A 16051-nucleotide genomic window follows, 5' to 3' on the forward strand; every position below is an offset into this window, starting at 1 on the left:
GTCCCATTTAAGCAAAAACCCACATTGCAAAAAGAGGGAGGATGCAATCCAGGGCTGCCCTTTCCTGCTGCAGCCTCACGTCTGCTGTGATGTGTCCCTTACCGAAGGTTGCCAACAATCTAGAGAAAAAAAGTCCTGCCTTTTTAATACAAGTTTAATGGGATGTTATCTATTTCATTGCATTCTGTGTCACAGACACCTTCTTCAGCCCATTTCCAAGCACTAAAACTCTGTTGAATGGGTAAGATGTTTTTTTTTTATCCAGGTTGTCACCAACCCAACACTTACCTGTCGGCCAACAATCGTACCAAGACAATACACCCTTGTTTGATGGAGCGCTCTGTCTCTTAGGGACTGTTTGTATGATCAAAAGAATATCCAAACTTCCTTTTAAATTGCACACAGTGCTTGGGATATGTCTGTTACCATTCAAATTGTCCCTCCCTCTATATCTACTAAATAAACCATGGTGCATGATGTCATCATGTCGAGGATTTCCCTGAAGCAGTTCATTGGCTACTGCATGTAATGGATAAGGAAACACTAAAATACAGTAGTGTCATATCATTATGTTTTTATGGGGTTTTTTTTGTTATTGTTTTAAATTATTGTCGTAAGCGGCACTTAGACAACTTTGTCGGGAGGGGCAGGATAGAAAACAAATAATTCATAAATAAGTAAATAAGTAAGTAAATAAATAAATACACCTTTACTCGACGTCACTGCAGAGATACATAAAAGAGACCCAAGTTGGCCAGGCCAGCTGCCGCACACCCGCCGTAGCATCAAGTTTGGCAAAGTACAAGGCAGAATCTCCATGCACTCTTTAACGATGCAAACTGAGCAAGATAAGAGAACAAATGCAGTTCTTACCCCATCCTTAGCAGACCTGCAGGTTTCCTTAGAGCCCTAAACAGAGACTCTGCATCACGGAGGGTCATGCCATTACTAACTGACCTAGGAAGGAGGAGGAGAAAGGGTTTTCTTTTTATGTGCTCCCTAAGTGTCCGGAGCAGAACTCCACGTCAGTCAAACCCAGACACTATCCAACTCACACGAAATCAGTCAGGGCAAGACACTTTCCGAGCACGGCTGCCAGCTGTTCTGCTCGGAAGCTGCACTGCTTTAGCCTGAAAGAACGGAGGAAATAAGATGAAGGGTGGATCGTTCTAGGTAGGTCAAGCAACTATAAGGAATAGTTGATAGTCATCCACCTTTGCAAGGTTCCCAGCCAGCTTGGCGTAGTGGTTAAGAGCAGCGGCTTCTAATCTGGAGAGCTGGGTTTGATTCCCTGCTCTTCCACATGCAGCCAGCTGGACGACCTTGGGCTAGTTACAGCCCTGATAGTGCTGTTCTTGCAGAGCCTGTCAGAGCTCACTCAGCCCCTCCTAGCTCACAGAGTGTCTGTTGTGAGGAGAGGGAGGGAAGGTGATTGTAAGAGGTGACATATTCCTGACAGGGTGTTAGTCAGCCCCTTGACTGTTCTCTGCTGGCTAGCAGCATTTGCATAACCAAACTCCAAGAGTTGGGTACCTGTGAGAGCCAAATAAAGTATGGCTCATTGAAAACTAGGTGCCACTGGGCTTGAGCCTTGTTCTGCCGACTAGCAGTTCGGTCATGGCACATTCTTGCACCATGGAGTAATACTTTACCTCAGGGTCTTGTGAGGATTATTTCCTTTCGCTAAGGTGATTGTCAATATTTCCTCAGAGCACAAACTAGAATAAAAGAACAGGCAGTTTTAGAAGAAATAACTATGCCATTTCAATCAGACGTCTGCAATTTTTTTGTCCATGGCTACGTTTTTGGAATAAGTCACATTCTTCTCCTGGCCTTCCTTTAGCAATCTCAGACATACCTCCCTGTCCCTGGCCATTGCTGCAGTGGCTAAAAACTTCAAGGCAGCATCCATAAAGCTCTGCAAAATTTCACACTGAAATCTCCTCTGATTCAGGCACAGCCCCGACTGCGCTCCCTGTTTGCCGCGCATTTTGTGAATCCTGAGAAGGGACTGGCAGCAGGGACACCAAATGGAGGTAAGGATGGGGTTGTGTGGCCAGGCATCTCCAAAGGAAGAGAGGGCTGAGGAAAGAAGGGAGGAACTGTTTTCTGCCTGGCTACTAACAGACGTGAGCTGCCTCTACTAGAGCAACAGGGAGAGTGGGCTTCAGTGAGGTCTAGTGATGTTAGCGGCCACACAAACTTCCAGAAAAGGCCACAGAACACCCGGGGAGCTGTCGTGGATAAGATTTAGCAGAATTCCAACTGTGAAACTCTCAAGTATCCAGAATAATTCAGACAAGGCCACAGAGCATACTAAGTGAACCATTCCACTTGGAAGTTGAAACTTCCGAAGAAAGCACGCATTTAGAAAGATCAGAGCTTTGGTGATTCTGAAATATGGAAATGGGGACATTTTGTTCCCTCACAGTGTGCAATTTGGGTATTTCATCATCGTCTTCCACAATTTCGCTCTCTTTCCTGTTGCTAGGATCATGTAATTGCTCTAGTCCTAGCATCTCTTTTGAGGCTCCCCATGGCTTTTCACGACCGTAGGATCATTTCTTATGCACAGGGGGTTTTCACACAAGGGCTTAAATTGCCCTTGAACTTCTCTCAAGCTATTTTATGATAACTGTCTGATCAGTGTTCATGCAGAAGAAGAGAGAGATTTGAAATGTAAATGTAAATATTCTGGCCAGCGTGGGCTTTTAAATTCACATCACAAAGTTCAGGAGATACTTTAAGATTCAAAAGGACAAAAAAAAAAAAAACTTTTTTCTGATTTAATCCGACCGCCAAAAGGATTCAGGAAACTAGCCACAAGATATATACGAATAAAAAACACAGCTAAAAATAAATTTCAATCATCTATTCAATACGATAAAATAATAACCAATAGACCACACATATCATAAAAATTTGCTCTACTCTGCCTAGAAACCTTTTAACAAGGCAGCTGATAAAATAATTTATCCAGAGCGATCATCAAGACACGGGAGTTTGGTTGGTCAAGGAATATGACAAAACAAGAAACATGATTTGGCTACCCCCTTCCCCCAGTGGTGCAAGAAATACTGTCCCACTAAAAGCTTCTGATGAATACAACTGCCACCAGAAGGTTTCTGTACGCAAGTACATCCACAAATATCTCTTCTATCAGAAAACTTATATCATGTTTAGTAGCTATTGTAGACTTGGAATTTGAGTTGGAGCTCTGAGCTGGATGACCTAGGCCAGATCAATCCTGTCAGATCGTGGAAGCTAAGAAGAGTTAGCCCTGGTTAGTATTTGGATGGGATGCCACCAAAGAAGAAAAAGAACTGGTTTATTTGTACCCCACCTTACTACCCAAAGGAATCTCAAAGGAGCTTAAAATCACTTATTCTTCATTTCCCTACAACAAACACCCTTTCCTCCACTGGGCTGAAGCAAGAGATGCTTCCAAAGAACCCAGGAGGCGTCACCTTTGTGTCTGCAGGGAGGACCAAACCTGTGTCCAAGAGAGATAATTGTTTTGGAAGCATGCATCATTTTATGACTGGCCCCAACACCCCGTGCCTGCCATCCCAAGTCCCCTCATTCCTGCTCCCATTCCCCCACAGGTCAGGTTTGTTTTGCTTCCCCCCCCCCCCTATTGCCTTTGTTGTGCTTTCTGTGTCTCTGAAACAGTTTTCATCCTCCTTCAACTGAGAGTCTATTCCCTAGGACTGTGAGAGGGAAGCCACCCTTAAACCCCCCCCCCCCAAAATTAAAAGCTCACTTCTTTTCCCCATCCAAGTCAGCTGTAAGTGTGATATATAAAGTGGAGCAGGGGAGAGATAAGGAACATGCAATAATACCTGATGTGAACTTCAGTGACATCTGGAGAAGTGGCCAAGGCATTAACAAGATGGAGGACTCCATCTTGTGAAATTCCATTGTGGCTGATTCTAAACAAAAGCACAAAACTGTGTCACACTGCTGCATATAAAATGACAGACTCTTACACAGCCACCTCCACAAACTGGAAGTTCACTGAGTATGTATCATGGAAGAGACACAGTGCAGGCAAAGGGACAGACTATGTGGTACTTTCAAGAGCTGTGACTGGATATCCCAATGTGCTTTTGGCCTTTAAAAAACCCCATGGAATATGAGAGGGGATTGAGAAAGGGAGAAAGAAAAACCTCAGCTTTCTCTATGCCGTTTTCCTGATCAACACTCTTTCTTGGGCAGTTTTTAATTTCCTCACTGGGGATATTTGCCAAGTGGCGGGCAGTTTTGATTGGACCAATAACATGGAGAGGACATGACAGGGAAAGAGTTCAATCCCGCCAGCCCACCGTCATGGCCCCAATCAAAACCAGGTCCAGGTAGCTGTGTTTTAAGGAAGCAGCCAACCAATCTACAGAGGGTCTGAACATAGGTCTTCAATGCACCTTGAGTGAAAGTCTAGCACTTTCTCACGAGTTATTTTCAAAGTTTTTAATAAGTGTTTTCTGCTGCACTGAAGGATTGTTTGAGAGCAGTCTTTGCCTATCAGTAGTTATAGAGATGGGCACCAGTCACAGCACAGCTACAAATACAGCATAGAAGTAAGTATGAGACATGAACATCCCGAATCTGATGAGCTGGCCTACTGCTGGTGCATTCCCTTACTTCATGAGACAGGAAGTCTGAATCCTGGGCAAATGTTCTAAGAGGCACTTCAATCCGCCATTGCTAAGATGGTTCCTGGACAGGCTGTGAAGAAATATACAAAGTGTGACTAGATATATACCAAACATATCAAAACATTTGACTCCATGTATCTCAAAGGCAAGTCAAAATCCAAGTAGCTAGCTCAACAATAACTGAAATAGGCCATATGCCATTTTTAATGTTTGTTACTTTATGGTTGGGGTTGGTTTGTTTTGGGGTATTGTTGTACATGTGAGTCACCTCAGGCAGGTCTCTGAAGAATGATGGAATATGTATGGAGAGCCATGGTGTGGTGGTTAGTAGTAGGGACTTCTAATCTGGCATGCCGGGTTCGATTCTGCACTTCCCCACATGCAGCCAGCTGGGTGACCTTGGGCTCGCCACAGCACACATAAAGCTGTTGTGACCGAGCAGTAATATCAGGGCTCTCTCAGCCTCAACTACCTCACAGGGTGTCTGTTGTGGGAAGAGGAAAGGGAAGCCGACTGTAAGCTGCTTTGAGACTCCTTCGATTAGAGAAGTAGCATATAAGAAACAACTCTTCTTCCTTTCCCCACAACAGATACTTTGTGAGGTTGGTGGGGCTGAGAGAGTTCTGAGAGAACTGTGACTGGCTACACGTGGAAGAGGACTGGGGAATCAAACTTGGCTCTCCAGAGTAGAGGCTGCTCTTTAATCACTACACCAAACAGGAAATAGATGATAGACCATTCAAACCAGCATGATTCAACTGGTTGTAGACAGTGGGAATAGATGCATGGTATGGTGTGAATTAAGTCAAAGCTAAGCCAAGGATCTGCTGAGATATTAACACCATTCAATGCAAAAAGGTCACAAGATAAAAATATCATGCAACAAACATACAAAACCAAGAACAGCACAAGATACTGTGGGTGTTTTGTGTTAACCAATCTGCCAAATTATGCAAGTTTCTTTTTAAAAGCTTTCTGTTTGCTTTAAGAAATAAAACATAATGAATGGAAACTTGCTGCGATGTAACATTAATTTCCTGGGTTTTATCTTTTGGTGAAAAGCTATTTTAGATCTAATTAAAGATAACACTTGGCTTAGGTATTCCTTATAATGTTTTAAAAAAAACATTTAACAGAAGTTACTCAGTAATCAGGTGAGGAATGGATGTTATGTTTATAAGCAGCAGTAAAATTAAATATAACCTTTAACTGGAGAAAAACAGCTATTTGTAGACTTTCTTTTTAGAGGTATCTAATACGGTGCCATTTGCGGTGAAATGAAAGCAGGAAACAAATTGCTAATTTTCTCTTTTCAAGTGTTGCAAAAGACACTTGGTTTTTAAGGCCACAGATATGCAGCAGTGGTATTTTACCACTGCCTTCCTCTGCACAATAGCCCGAATTTCCCTTGGTGGCTTCCCATTCAAGTACTGACCCTACGTAGCTTCCAAGCTCTGACATGGTATTTGTTTGTTTGTTTACATTTCAATTTATATCCCGCCACTCCCAGCAAGCTAGTTGGTGGCAGGTCACACTAAACCCCCCAATAAAATATACAATATTGTCCCATTAAAACACCCATTAAAAAACTCCTAAGGCGGTGGCAATTCAAATCCCATAGTGCTAGCTAACATCTGGTCACAGGGGGACCCTGAGCGTTGATGCATCACCCACAACTATGGTTGCCTGCTGGGGACTTCCAAATTCAAGATCTTCCTTCTTCTCTGCCAGGGGGGTATCAGATTTTCCTGGGCTGGCCTCAACCATAGACCCAGCGGAAGAGCTCTGTCTTACAGGCCCTGCAGAACACCGAAAGTTCCCATAGGGCCTTCAGCTTCTCCGGGAGCTCATTCCACCAGGTCAGGGCCAGGACCGAAAAAGCCCTGGCCCTAGTCAAGGACAACTGAGTTTCCCTGGGCCCCGGAATCACCAGTTGGTTACTACCTCCAGAGCGCAAAACCCTACGGGGGCATAGGGTGATAGGCGGTCCTTCAGATATGTGGGTCCCAGTCCGTGAAGGACCTTGAAGGTTAAAACGAAAACCTTGAACCAGATCTGGGTAGCAACTGGCAGCCAATGCAGCTGTCTCAGCACTGGCTGGATATGGGCCCTCCAAGATGAGGCTAGACTGGGCTATTACGGCTGCTGCCCTAATTTTCTCTTTTAGTGTGCATTTATATAATTTACCCTGGAATGGTTTTATTTTATGATACATACAGAATAAAACCGCTTTTCACAGAGAAAGAACAACCCTGTGACATTGTGAACGTATGCGATCCTCGACCTGGTTTATGTTTTTCAGAATATAACAGCAGAAATTCTACTTACTCCAGTTCTGCAAGATGGCCACTCTTCCAAAGGATCTTGCACAATTCTTTAATATCATCTTGGCCAATGCCACAGTCTATTAACCTGTTGAAGGAAAAGAGAGAACTAGGAGCAAGCCTTTAAAAAGAAGGGGGGAAATATGTTCTAGCACTGATTTCATTTTATTTAAAACGTCTGTATCCCACCTTATGTCCTCAGACTTCAGGTGGCTCATATGTCTTTTATCCTTCCCCCAGGTGCAACTCATACAGGATTCTGCTATTTATATCTATAACAACGGTTTGTATCTATGCACAGAAGACATACATGAGTTTTTCCACCTTCCTCTCTGTTCCCGCAGCCCCATCTCAGCCCTAGAGGAACAGCTAGGAGGGACAATGGGCATGATCAGCTCCTTTGACTGGAAAAAACAAACTTTTTAAAATTCCATAAACATCGGAAATATTGCTGTTGTGTTCGCGGACCTGTCGAGGACTTAGCTTGAGCCAATGCACGGCTAGATCCGGACTGCAGGATCCAGTCAATTGAAGATCCCTTTGTTTGTGCATGTGTGTAAACTGGGGTTTTGGTGGGGTTTTTAGTTCAGTTCTGCTCTCTTGCTGTACCATGCTGGGGTCCTAATGAAGACCTTAAGTCACTTCAAGCATCTGTGTTCTTTTGAACCCACAGACTTAACAATTGCAATTTTGTATTCTGAGTCAGTTATAAGTGATGTGTTTGATGTAAGAAGTAAAATAAAATTAGTTTAGGTTTGATAGGACAGTAGGTACATATTCCTTTCCTCCAATATATTTCAGTTTTCCCCCATGTCTATTAGATGTGTGTGTGTGTGCCAAGAAATTTTCCATCTCTGCGTGGGATGAAATATATGTCATTCTCTATGTGTTCCTTCAGGCCAGTCTGGTACAATTCCTCCTGCTTCCTCAAACTTTGTTCCTTAAACAAAACAGAATAAGGCTGAGTTGGGTGCACATACCTGCAGTGTGTTTCTCGATTCTCCGGCCCGTCTGCAAAATGCAAGCAAGCATTTTCACTTGATCTATAAACATCAAAAAATTAGGTCTCAATTTTAGTACTTCCAGGGTGGAACTTTTAGAACAGGGAAAGAGGGTAGGCTGTGATTTCTCTCGGACTGAGAGCCAGCATGGGATTGCAGCAAGGCAGTCAATCTGGGAGACTAAGATGGAAACTGTACTCTGCTACAGGAGCTGACTGGGGGACCCTGGGCCAATCATTCTCTCTCAGCTTAAGCTACTCCACAGAAGCATTACTGAAAAAAAAAATAAAATGTAGGAGGGAGAATGAGGTTGTAAACTGCTTTGGGTTAGTTCTGCTGTTGGTTAGGGGAAATGGGATATAAATATCTAAGTCGAGGGTTCCCATATATCTAAGTCAGTGGTTCCCTAAGTCAGAGGTTCTGGGGAACTCAGGGGTTATGTGAGAGCTCCCCAGGGGTTATGTGGCCTTTCCCAGAAGTTTGGATGGTCACTGACATCACTAGACTTTACTGGAGCCCACTTCTGCTGCTGCTCTACAGACCTAGCCTCTTTCTCCGCAATGGAAACAGTAAATGGTTGATTGACTGGCTACTGCATCTTTATTCTGCACCCACTTCTCTGAAGGGGCATGTCACCACTTCTGGGGTTCCTCAAAGCCTGAAAAATATTTCAGAGTTTCCTCCATGCTCAAAAGGTTGGAAAAGCCTGATCTAAGCAAATAAGTATAGTCTAGTTCTAGAATGGCCTTCAGCATCTTACCTGACTTCAACTTCACAGATTCGCTCACACAGGTTAAAGGCACTGGCCAGCAGGCAAACACCGTGTGGTGAAAATTTATTATTCCTGATGCTGCAGAGAGGGGACAAAATCATGTACGAGGCTGAGCAAGACCATTGGTCCATCTAACCCTAGATGGCAGCACCTCTCTAGGATCTCAGACAACAAAATATCTTCCTTAAAACCTGCTATGAGATTCGTTAAATGGATAAGTCATGAGACCTTCTGTGTGTGAAACAGATCTTTATCATTGAGCCACAGACCACTCCCAGAGCTACTCTTCAAACTACTGAATTGAAAATTAGAAAGATTTGAAAAAGGCCAGTTAAGATTTCAGAGTGATTAAAAAGATAGTTATTGTCAAAGCTCGTCTAGGGCTACAGTCCAGAACTGGCACCTTTTCTAAGGGGGAACAAGAAGTCCCTGGAATAGATATTTCTTCTGAAGACTAAGACCTCAGAACAAGCCAGGGTTTGCCCAGATCCCAAGCTTCCAGTGTCTATAGAAGAGCAAGATTCAAGGCCAGTAACACCTGAAGTCAAAGCTCCCTTCATCAGTTCTTCAAATGGAGTGTTTACTTTCAAAACATTATGCCCTTGAGATCTTATGGGTTTTTAAGCTACTACTGGACTTGATTCTTGCTCTTCTACTGCTACTCATTAGAAAGTATCCAAAGAGGACCCCCTAAGCCTAACAGAACATCCTCTGAGCACAAGCCCATCAAGGAGAACATCCAGAACATCCAAGTCCATGGATCACCCCTCCCTTGGCCACCCTCCTAATTGCCAAGAGCATAGGAGGCAGAACACTCATGAGGAAATGACCCTGGATAGGAAGAGCTGTCAGCCTGTTCTCAGACCACAGAGCAAGTCTCCTGATTCTTGCAGTACCCAGGCTAAACAACTCTCTGCAGGATGAAGCCCTGGAGAAGAGGCAACAGGAAGAGCAGGAAGGAGTCAGGGCTTTGCTGATTCACCTGCTTTGGCAGACCAGCTCTGGTTGGTCAAACCCTATCCACAAGATGACCTGAGCAGGCCAGTTCCTACACACATGGAGCTGCATCATACTGAATCAGCCCATCAGTCCATTGAGAGCAGTAATGTCTGTTCAGATTTGCAGTGGCTTCCACAGTCTCAGGCGGAGGTCTTTCCCATCACTTGCTACATGGGACCTTCTGCATGCCAAGCAAGATACTCTTCCACTGAGCCACAGCCCCTCCCCAAGCTTGCACTGCAGTTTCAACTACTTCCTAGTGGCAGGTTTTGGTAGCAAAGCAAGCCTCGGTAAATTTCACCTTCAATGCACCATTCAATGTATGGGCCAAAGAGGTGGATACCCAAACGTACCTCAAGAGCTTCAGACTCTGGAGATGTGGCAGAAACTTCAGTATTTGTTCAACACTTTCATCATTTAATGTGTTCCCAGAAAACCTGCATCGCCAAGGTTGAAACACATCAGAAAGGTGATCACTAGAATCTTGGGTGGAGGAAAGTGCCAGCAAACTGCAGCTTACTTATGCAGGGCCAGTTTATCCATGTAGCACGTCCTACAGACCCTGTACTTCCAGGGGCCCCACAAGATGCCTTCCCCCCATGGATCAAGGCTGTAGCCCCTCTCCTCCCCCCTTTTCCTTCTTTAGAAGCACTTGAAGCACCTCTTTCCAATGTTGGGGGTCCTTCCGACCCCAGTCTGGTTGACCCTGTTGCAACTGGACTCTGCTAAGGCCCCACGAATCCTTAAACTGGCTCCACTACTACAGGTCCTGCAAATCCTTAAACCACTCCTTTACTTATGGTGTCCCCTTCATGGGGTTTTCTAAGGTGAGAGACAAACAGTGGTGGTTTGCCATTGCCTGCCCCTGTGTAGCTACCCTGGACTTCCTTTGTGGTCCGCCATCCAAGTACTAATCAGGGTCAACCTTGCTTAACTTCCAAGATTTGACAAGATCAGGCCAGCCTGGGCTATCTAAATCAGAGCCTAAAGTCTATTGTGGTAGGAAACATTCAGGAAATTTGCCAAAATAGCGGGAAGTGACAAAATAGTGGGAAGGGTATGTAGTTGTGATTTGAGCTGGGGGCATCAAATGATCACTTCTGGTCCCAATGACCCACTCCAGTCAACATTCTGGCTGCAGCATTCTACACGAGCTTTCAGAAAAACTTCTATGGCAGCCTCCTGTAGAATGCATTGCAGTAATCTAATCTAGATGCTACCAGGACATGCAGCTCTGTGGCATTATATGTTCAGCCTGAATTTATGGTCAACAGATGCATGACAATGACTTGTTAGGAACTTTGTGCTTTACAGGCATGGCAGGAGAAGCTCGCCTGTACTCTCACAGTGCAAATCTGGACACGTCAATTCGTTTCAAATTTAGGCCCTCACAGAATAGAGTTCATTTGTTCACATAAACAAAATACACAGCACTTACTTGATCTCTGACAGTCCAGAGCACTTGTTCAGAATCTCAAAGAGTTTAGCAACATCCTCCGGGGCCAGCACACAATCCTTGAGACTGAAGCATAACCAGTGGTCAGTTAATCAGAACCTCTTCCCCATTAGGGGAAGCAAATGGGTTTGCAAAATCAACTTTAGTTCCACCTGGAGAACATCCCAGGACAAATTCACATGATGCAAAGTCCCACAAGGACTTTGTACTAGATTCATAGTGAGAATTCTGAGCCTTCAACACGCTGGGGGGCCAGTTCTGACTGCAACTGAGGCATGCATGTACAAGCAGCTTCAGCCTTCCCTCCTGTGTTGTTTTCTTATCCTGAAATGGCCCCAGGTGGGAAAATGATGGGTAATGATGGCTATTTGTAAATTTCCTACTGAAACAACAAGCCGGTGGGACCATATAAGAACATAAGCAGAACCTTGCTGGATCAGAACTGTGGTTCATCTACTGGGCCATCTCATCCACTACCCTATTACCCTACAGTGGCCAACCAATTACTCTGGAGGGCCAACAACGGATCTTAGAAACTGAGGCCTTCTTCTCTGGGAGTCATATTGCCTCTTCCAGGACAATAAAGTGGCCCTGGCAGCAAGGTGGAGGAGCTGAACCCACTTTCTCCTGAGTGCCATGCCCCTCTCAAGAGTAATTTCCAATCAAAATGAGTCAACTTCTTGTTCACCAATTTAATACATTCCAACTTTGCCAGTTCTGGCCTTTAGCCACTATTTTTGTAAGGGTTGTAATCCTATCCTTACCTAAACCGGCGTGCAGGTATCGAATGTGGCAAACAAACCAGCAGCTCATCTTGATGTTCACCTGTCAGGTTAGGCCTATGGAGAAGGGGGAAAGGTCCATCAGGTTAGTGAACCAGAAGATTTGGCTGTGTGAACGCTGTGATCTTGTGTGAGTGAATGGGCTATCAGGGGCAGAATTCAACTTCCTGATAATCAGAGTTTGGGGTTGTTGTTTTTTTAAGTTTCTAGTCTCTAGGAATGGAAGTGTGTGGGCAAGCCTGCTGAAATTGCCTTGATTTTGTGTGTGCGTTTAAGAAAGGCAAGGTACTGTATTTTTTGAAAGAAATAAGGAAACAAAAGGCCTAATCAACATGGAAATTCTCCTCCTCATTGACATGAATCTCAGCTCTCCAGGGAAAAATGGCTGAACAAAATTCTCAATGCTTTGAGGGGAAGAAAATTTCAGGGGACATTATAAGAGTTCTGGAAGAACCTGGGAAGGAGAAGAGAGAAAGAGACAGAAGACTGACATTACCAATTGGAAACAGTATATTGCAATAATTTCCAAGATGCATTGATGGAATTGGATGTTTACCTGGATCTATCCCCAAAGGATAAGCGAACTAACTGGGCATTTCCCAAACTGTAACAAGGAAAAAAGATTGGGGAAAAGATTATAAGCAAGACAGAATTCAATTGTGATCAATTTTGAAAAAAAACCACGAATTCCCCAACTGCTTTTATAAGTCCTCAGCTCATGAATGGTCTATTGAACATACTCCACATGAATCAAGGTCATCTGTTGCAATGCAGAAAAGGACCGCAGCAAGGAAAAGACGCCATCCAGGGATATGCGGTTCTGATCCAGTCTACAAGCAGAGATAAGGAAGCCAAACCCTCATTTCAAAAAAAGCATCTTATCATGGCATAAGAACAAAACTGATTGGGTTCTAGGAAACTGGCAGAGATTCCCCCCCCCTCCATTATGTCCCAGCTCCAAACACTCTATAACAGTGGTCCCCAATCCCTGGCCCAGGGACCGGGACCGGTCTGTTGATCAGTCGATACCGGGCTGCAGCTCCTCCTCGTCCTCCTCCCCAGCTGCTGCCTAAGGGGTTGCCCTGCTACTCTGCCGCTGGCTCACCTTTGGGGCTCTCCAGTGGCCATGGCTGGGGCTCCCCCTCGGCAACTGCTGGCAGTGCCCCCCAGTGGGCAGGGGGAAGTCAGGGGTGCCGGCAGGAAACCAAGAGGAGCAAGGGCTCAGGCGGCGGTGACGTCCCTCGGCAAAAGACTACTCCCCCCCCCAGGGCCTCAGTAAAATTGTCTTGACCGGTCCCCAGTGATAAAAAGGTTGTGGACCACTGCTCTATAAGACACAGGTTTAAAAAAATCCACATCCTGACGTGAATGGTCCAGGCTAGCCCAACCTTGTCAGATCTCAGACGCTAAGTGGAGTCAGCCTTGGTTAGTGCTTAGATGGGAGGCCACAAAGGAAGTCCAGGGTTGCTACGTAAAGGCAGGCAATGGCAAACCACCTCGGTTGCCCCTGAAAACCCAGTGGGGCTGCCGGAAGTCAGCCACGACTTGCCAGCACTTCACACAAACAAAAGCCACGGTATTAAGAAACCTTCCCACCTGAAAAAGCACATGCCAGCCAAAGCGGTGTCCCAGCAAGGGAGAAGGGGACAAAGGTTAGAATCAGGTGAATACGGGACAGCCTTAAGGAAGGAAATCCCCAGTTTAGGAGGAATGAAGGACAAGAGAAATCTTACTCCGTGGCTATTGCTATGCCTGACAGTGAATATAAACATGTCCAAGTCTGTTGGCCGCAAAAACTGTGTCTGAAGGTGAAAAAGGGAACTATGACTCACAAAGGGGCTTCAAGAAGAAGAAGAAGGAGTTGGTTCTTATATGTCGTTAGTCTTTGAGGGAGACTTTCGCCACTGGAAAACTTGCTTTATTTTGCTACAGCAGACTAACAAGGGACTTTTAGGGCTTTGGTACTTTTTTGCCATTAAGTGGTAACCCAGTAGGATTTTCAAGGCAGTGGTTACCCAAACCTGGACTTCCTTGGTGGCTCCCCATCCAAGCGTGTTGTCAATTAAGTGTTGTCAATTGGCTATTGGCTTTTGGTGACCTCCCAAAGGGCCCTTCTAGTAAGTGAGACCCAGAGGTGGTTGGCCATGGCCTTGCTCAGCAGGATCCTCTTTGGAGACCTCTCATCCAAGTACTGTCCCTGCTTAGCTTCCGAGATCTCATGAAACCAGGCTATCCCATGTTGGCCTCCTTCCTACTCCAGTCTAAAGACTAACCCCCCCCCCCGGCAGGATCTCCACTTACCTTAAGGAATGTAATGACTTCATATCCAGGAGTAGCTCGGCCAGCTTCAAAATTCCTGAGTCTCCCAGAGAATTATTCGACAAACTACAATTTTACAAAGAAGAAATCAACATCATCACCATCATCTAAACTCTATTGTTTGAGTGCAGGCTCCCTCCCTACCTGAAAATGAGTTAATGAATGAACCAAATGATGCATTATTTTCATGAATGAGCCAAGTGATGTGTTACTTTCACCTTCCATCCTCCTGAAGCCATTGACAGCTAAATTCACAGGAAGCTGCAGAAATCTGTATGTGGCAATTCTGGCGACCTTCACCTTCATGCTTAGCAGTTCCAGGTTTCCCTCACAACTATATGCTTTAAGTAGCAGATAAGCTGGGTCTTTGGCAATGATACTCATCCAGCAGCTCAGGACCCACAAAGGGCTCTTTGACATGCCACCTGTGGCTCTTCTGGGCATTGTTCCCCAATATGGCAACGACCCCGTGTTCCGGAAAAGTGAACAAGGCCATTGAAAAAAAAGAGCTGTTTTTATACCTCATTTTTCACAACCTAAAGGAGTCTCAAAGCGGCTTACAATCGCCTTTCCCTTCTTCTCTCCACAACAGACATCTGTGAGGTAGGTGGGGCTGAGGGAGCTCTGACAGAACTGCTCTGTGAAAACAGCTCCAACAGGACTGTGACTGGCTCAAGGTCACCCAGCTGGCTGCATGTGGAAGAGACGGGAATCAAGCCTGGCTTCCGTTCTTAGGCACCACAACATGCTGGCTCTCTTCCACAGGGAGATCTGCGTTTGGCAGGCAGTGGCCACCTTGAAACAGCCACCACCATGAGCCTCCCTGAGCGTTGAGGCCCATGTCAGGGATGAAAGGAAAGGGCAAACCATAATATTTCTTTGCAGCATCTGCACTTTAAGCCCATGAGAGGAAGCTGGCCACAGCAGGGTGGAAGTGGGCTTACTCCTTTGCCTCCATGGCCAGCTTGGTCTCCTCTGGTAGCTTCAGCAAACTCCCTCTTGCCTGTACTGCTGGCTCTGTTTGGTGATATGGCATCCAGGATATTCAGCAGACATGTGCCTTGTTGCATCGATGATGACCACTGCAAATGCTGCTCTCAGCAAGACTCAGAGTGAGCACCACCAGTCTATGCACAGAGCTGAAGACACTGTATTGTAGGAATACTATCGATATTCTACATCCAGAACATAGAAACATGCGAGACCTGCAGTCCTTGATCTCAGTCCTGACATGCACAGGCTTCAATCTCTGCTCCCTCCCACTGCAGCTTTGTGTACCTGCTGCAGTTGTGCTCTGCAGATTAGTACATGCACACACGCACACGCACACACATGCACACCAGCTTTAATTTCAAGAAAAGGAAAGAAACAAGGGAAACTTACTCCAACTCAGTCACGTTGCAACACCTTCTGAGCACCATGCACAGGCTCTTCAGATCTTCACTGGGAAAACAGTTGCCTGTCAAACTAAGACCGAAGGAAAACCAGTTTCATCCCAGAGGCATAATATGAAACCAGCTCTTTTGCATTTCTGATGGGCATTTTTAAAGCCCGAATTAAATTGTCCATTTTAAGTTCATTCCCCATTCCTAACTTAGGCCACCTGCCAAATCTCCCCTCCCCCCCAATTTATTTGGGTTTGCAAATTTCTTGCTAAAACATAACATGCAAAATTATTTGTCTTCATTTTTGGACCTCCCCAGATAGTTCTGCTTTCCGGTTTCAATTTCATTTCATCACATG

The 16051-nt window shown here is 45.2% G+C and overlaps 1 protein-coding gene across 6 annotated transcripts in view; it reads right to left on the reverse strand.

Moving 5' to 3' along the window:
• The window catches only part of NLRC5 (NLR family CARD domain containing 5), a 66280-nt gene that overhangs the window by 20785 nt on the left and 29444 nt on the right, over nucleotides 1-16051 (reverse strand). For all 6 annotated transcript variants that reach the window (XR_013226653.1, XM_077310695.1, XM_077310692.1 and 3 more), the window contains exons 17-31: nucleotides 15692-15775; nucleotides 14291-14374; nucleotides 12730-12819; nucleotides 12546-12593; nucleotides 11972-12046; nucleotides 11190-11273; nucleotides 10105-10188; nucleotides 8741-8830; nucleotides 7960-8022; nucleotides 6984-7067; nucleotides 4642-4725; nucleotides 3843-3932; nucleotides 1653-1718; nucleotides 1056-1130; nucleotides 874-957 (exon numbers count right to left, since the gene is read on the reverse strand). Coding sequence is in view for 5 of the 6 variants with exons in the window: in XM_077310695.1 (XP_077166810.1) it covers nucleotides 874-957; nucleotides 1056-1130; nucleotides 1653-1718; nucleotides 3843-3932; nucleotides 4642-4725; nucleotides 6984-7067; nucleotides 7960-8022; nucleotides 8741-8830; nucleotides 10105-10188; nucleotides 11190-11273; nucleotides 11972-12046; nucleotides 12546-12593; nucleotides 12730-12819; nucleotides 14291-14374; nucleotides 15692-15775 (1185 nt within the window). In the remaining variant the exon portion in view is untranslated. The remainder of the gene's footprint in view (nucleotides 1-873; nucleotides 958-1055; nucleotides 1131-1652; nucleotides 1719-3842; nucleotides 3933-4641; nucleotides 4726-6983; nucleotides 7068-7959; nucleotides 8023-8740; nucleotides 8831-10104; nucleotides 10189-11189; nucleotides 11274-11971; nucleotides 12047-12545; nucleotides 12594-12729; nucleotides 12820-14290; nucleotides 14375-15691; nucleotides 15776-16051) is intronic.

This window comes from Paroedura picta, chromosome 14, assembly GCF_049243985.1.
Source record: "Paroedura picta isolate Pp20150507F chromosome 14, Ppicta_v3.0, whole genome shotgun sequence".
In the NCBI taxonomy this organism is placed as follows: Eukaryota; Metazoa; Chordata; class Lepidosauria; order Squamata; family Gekkonidae; genus Paroedura; species Paroedura picta.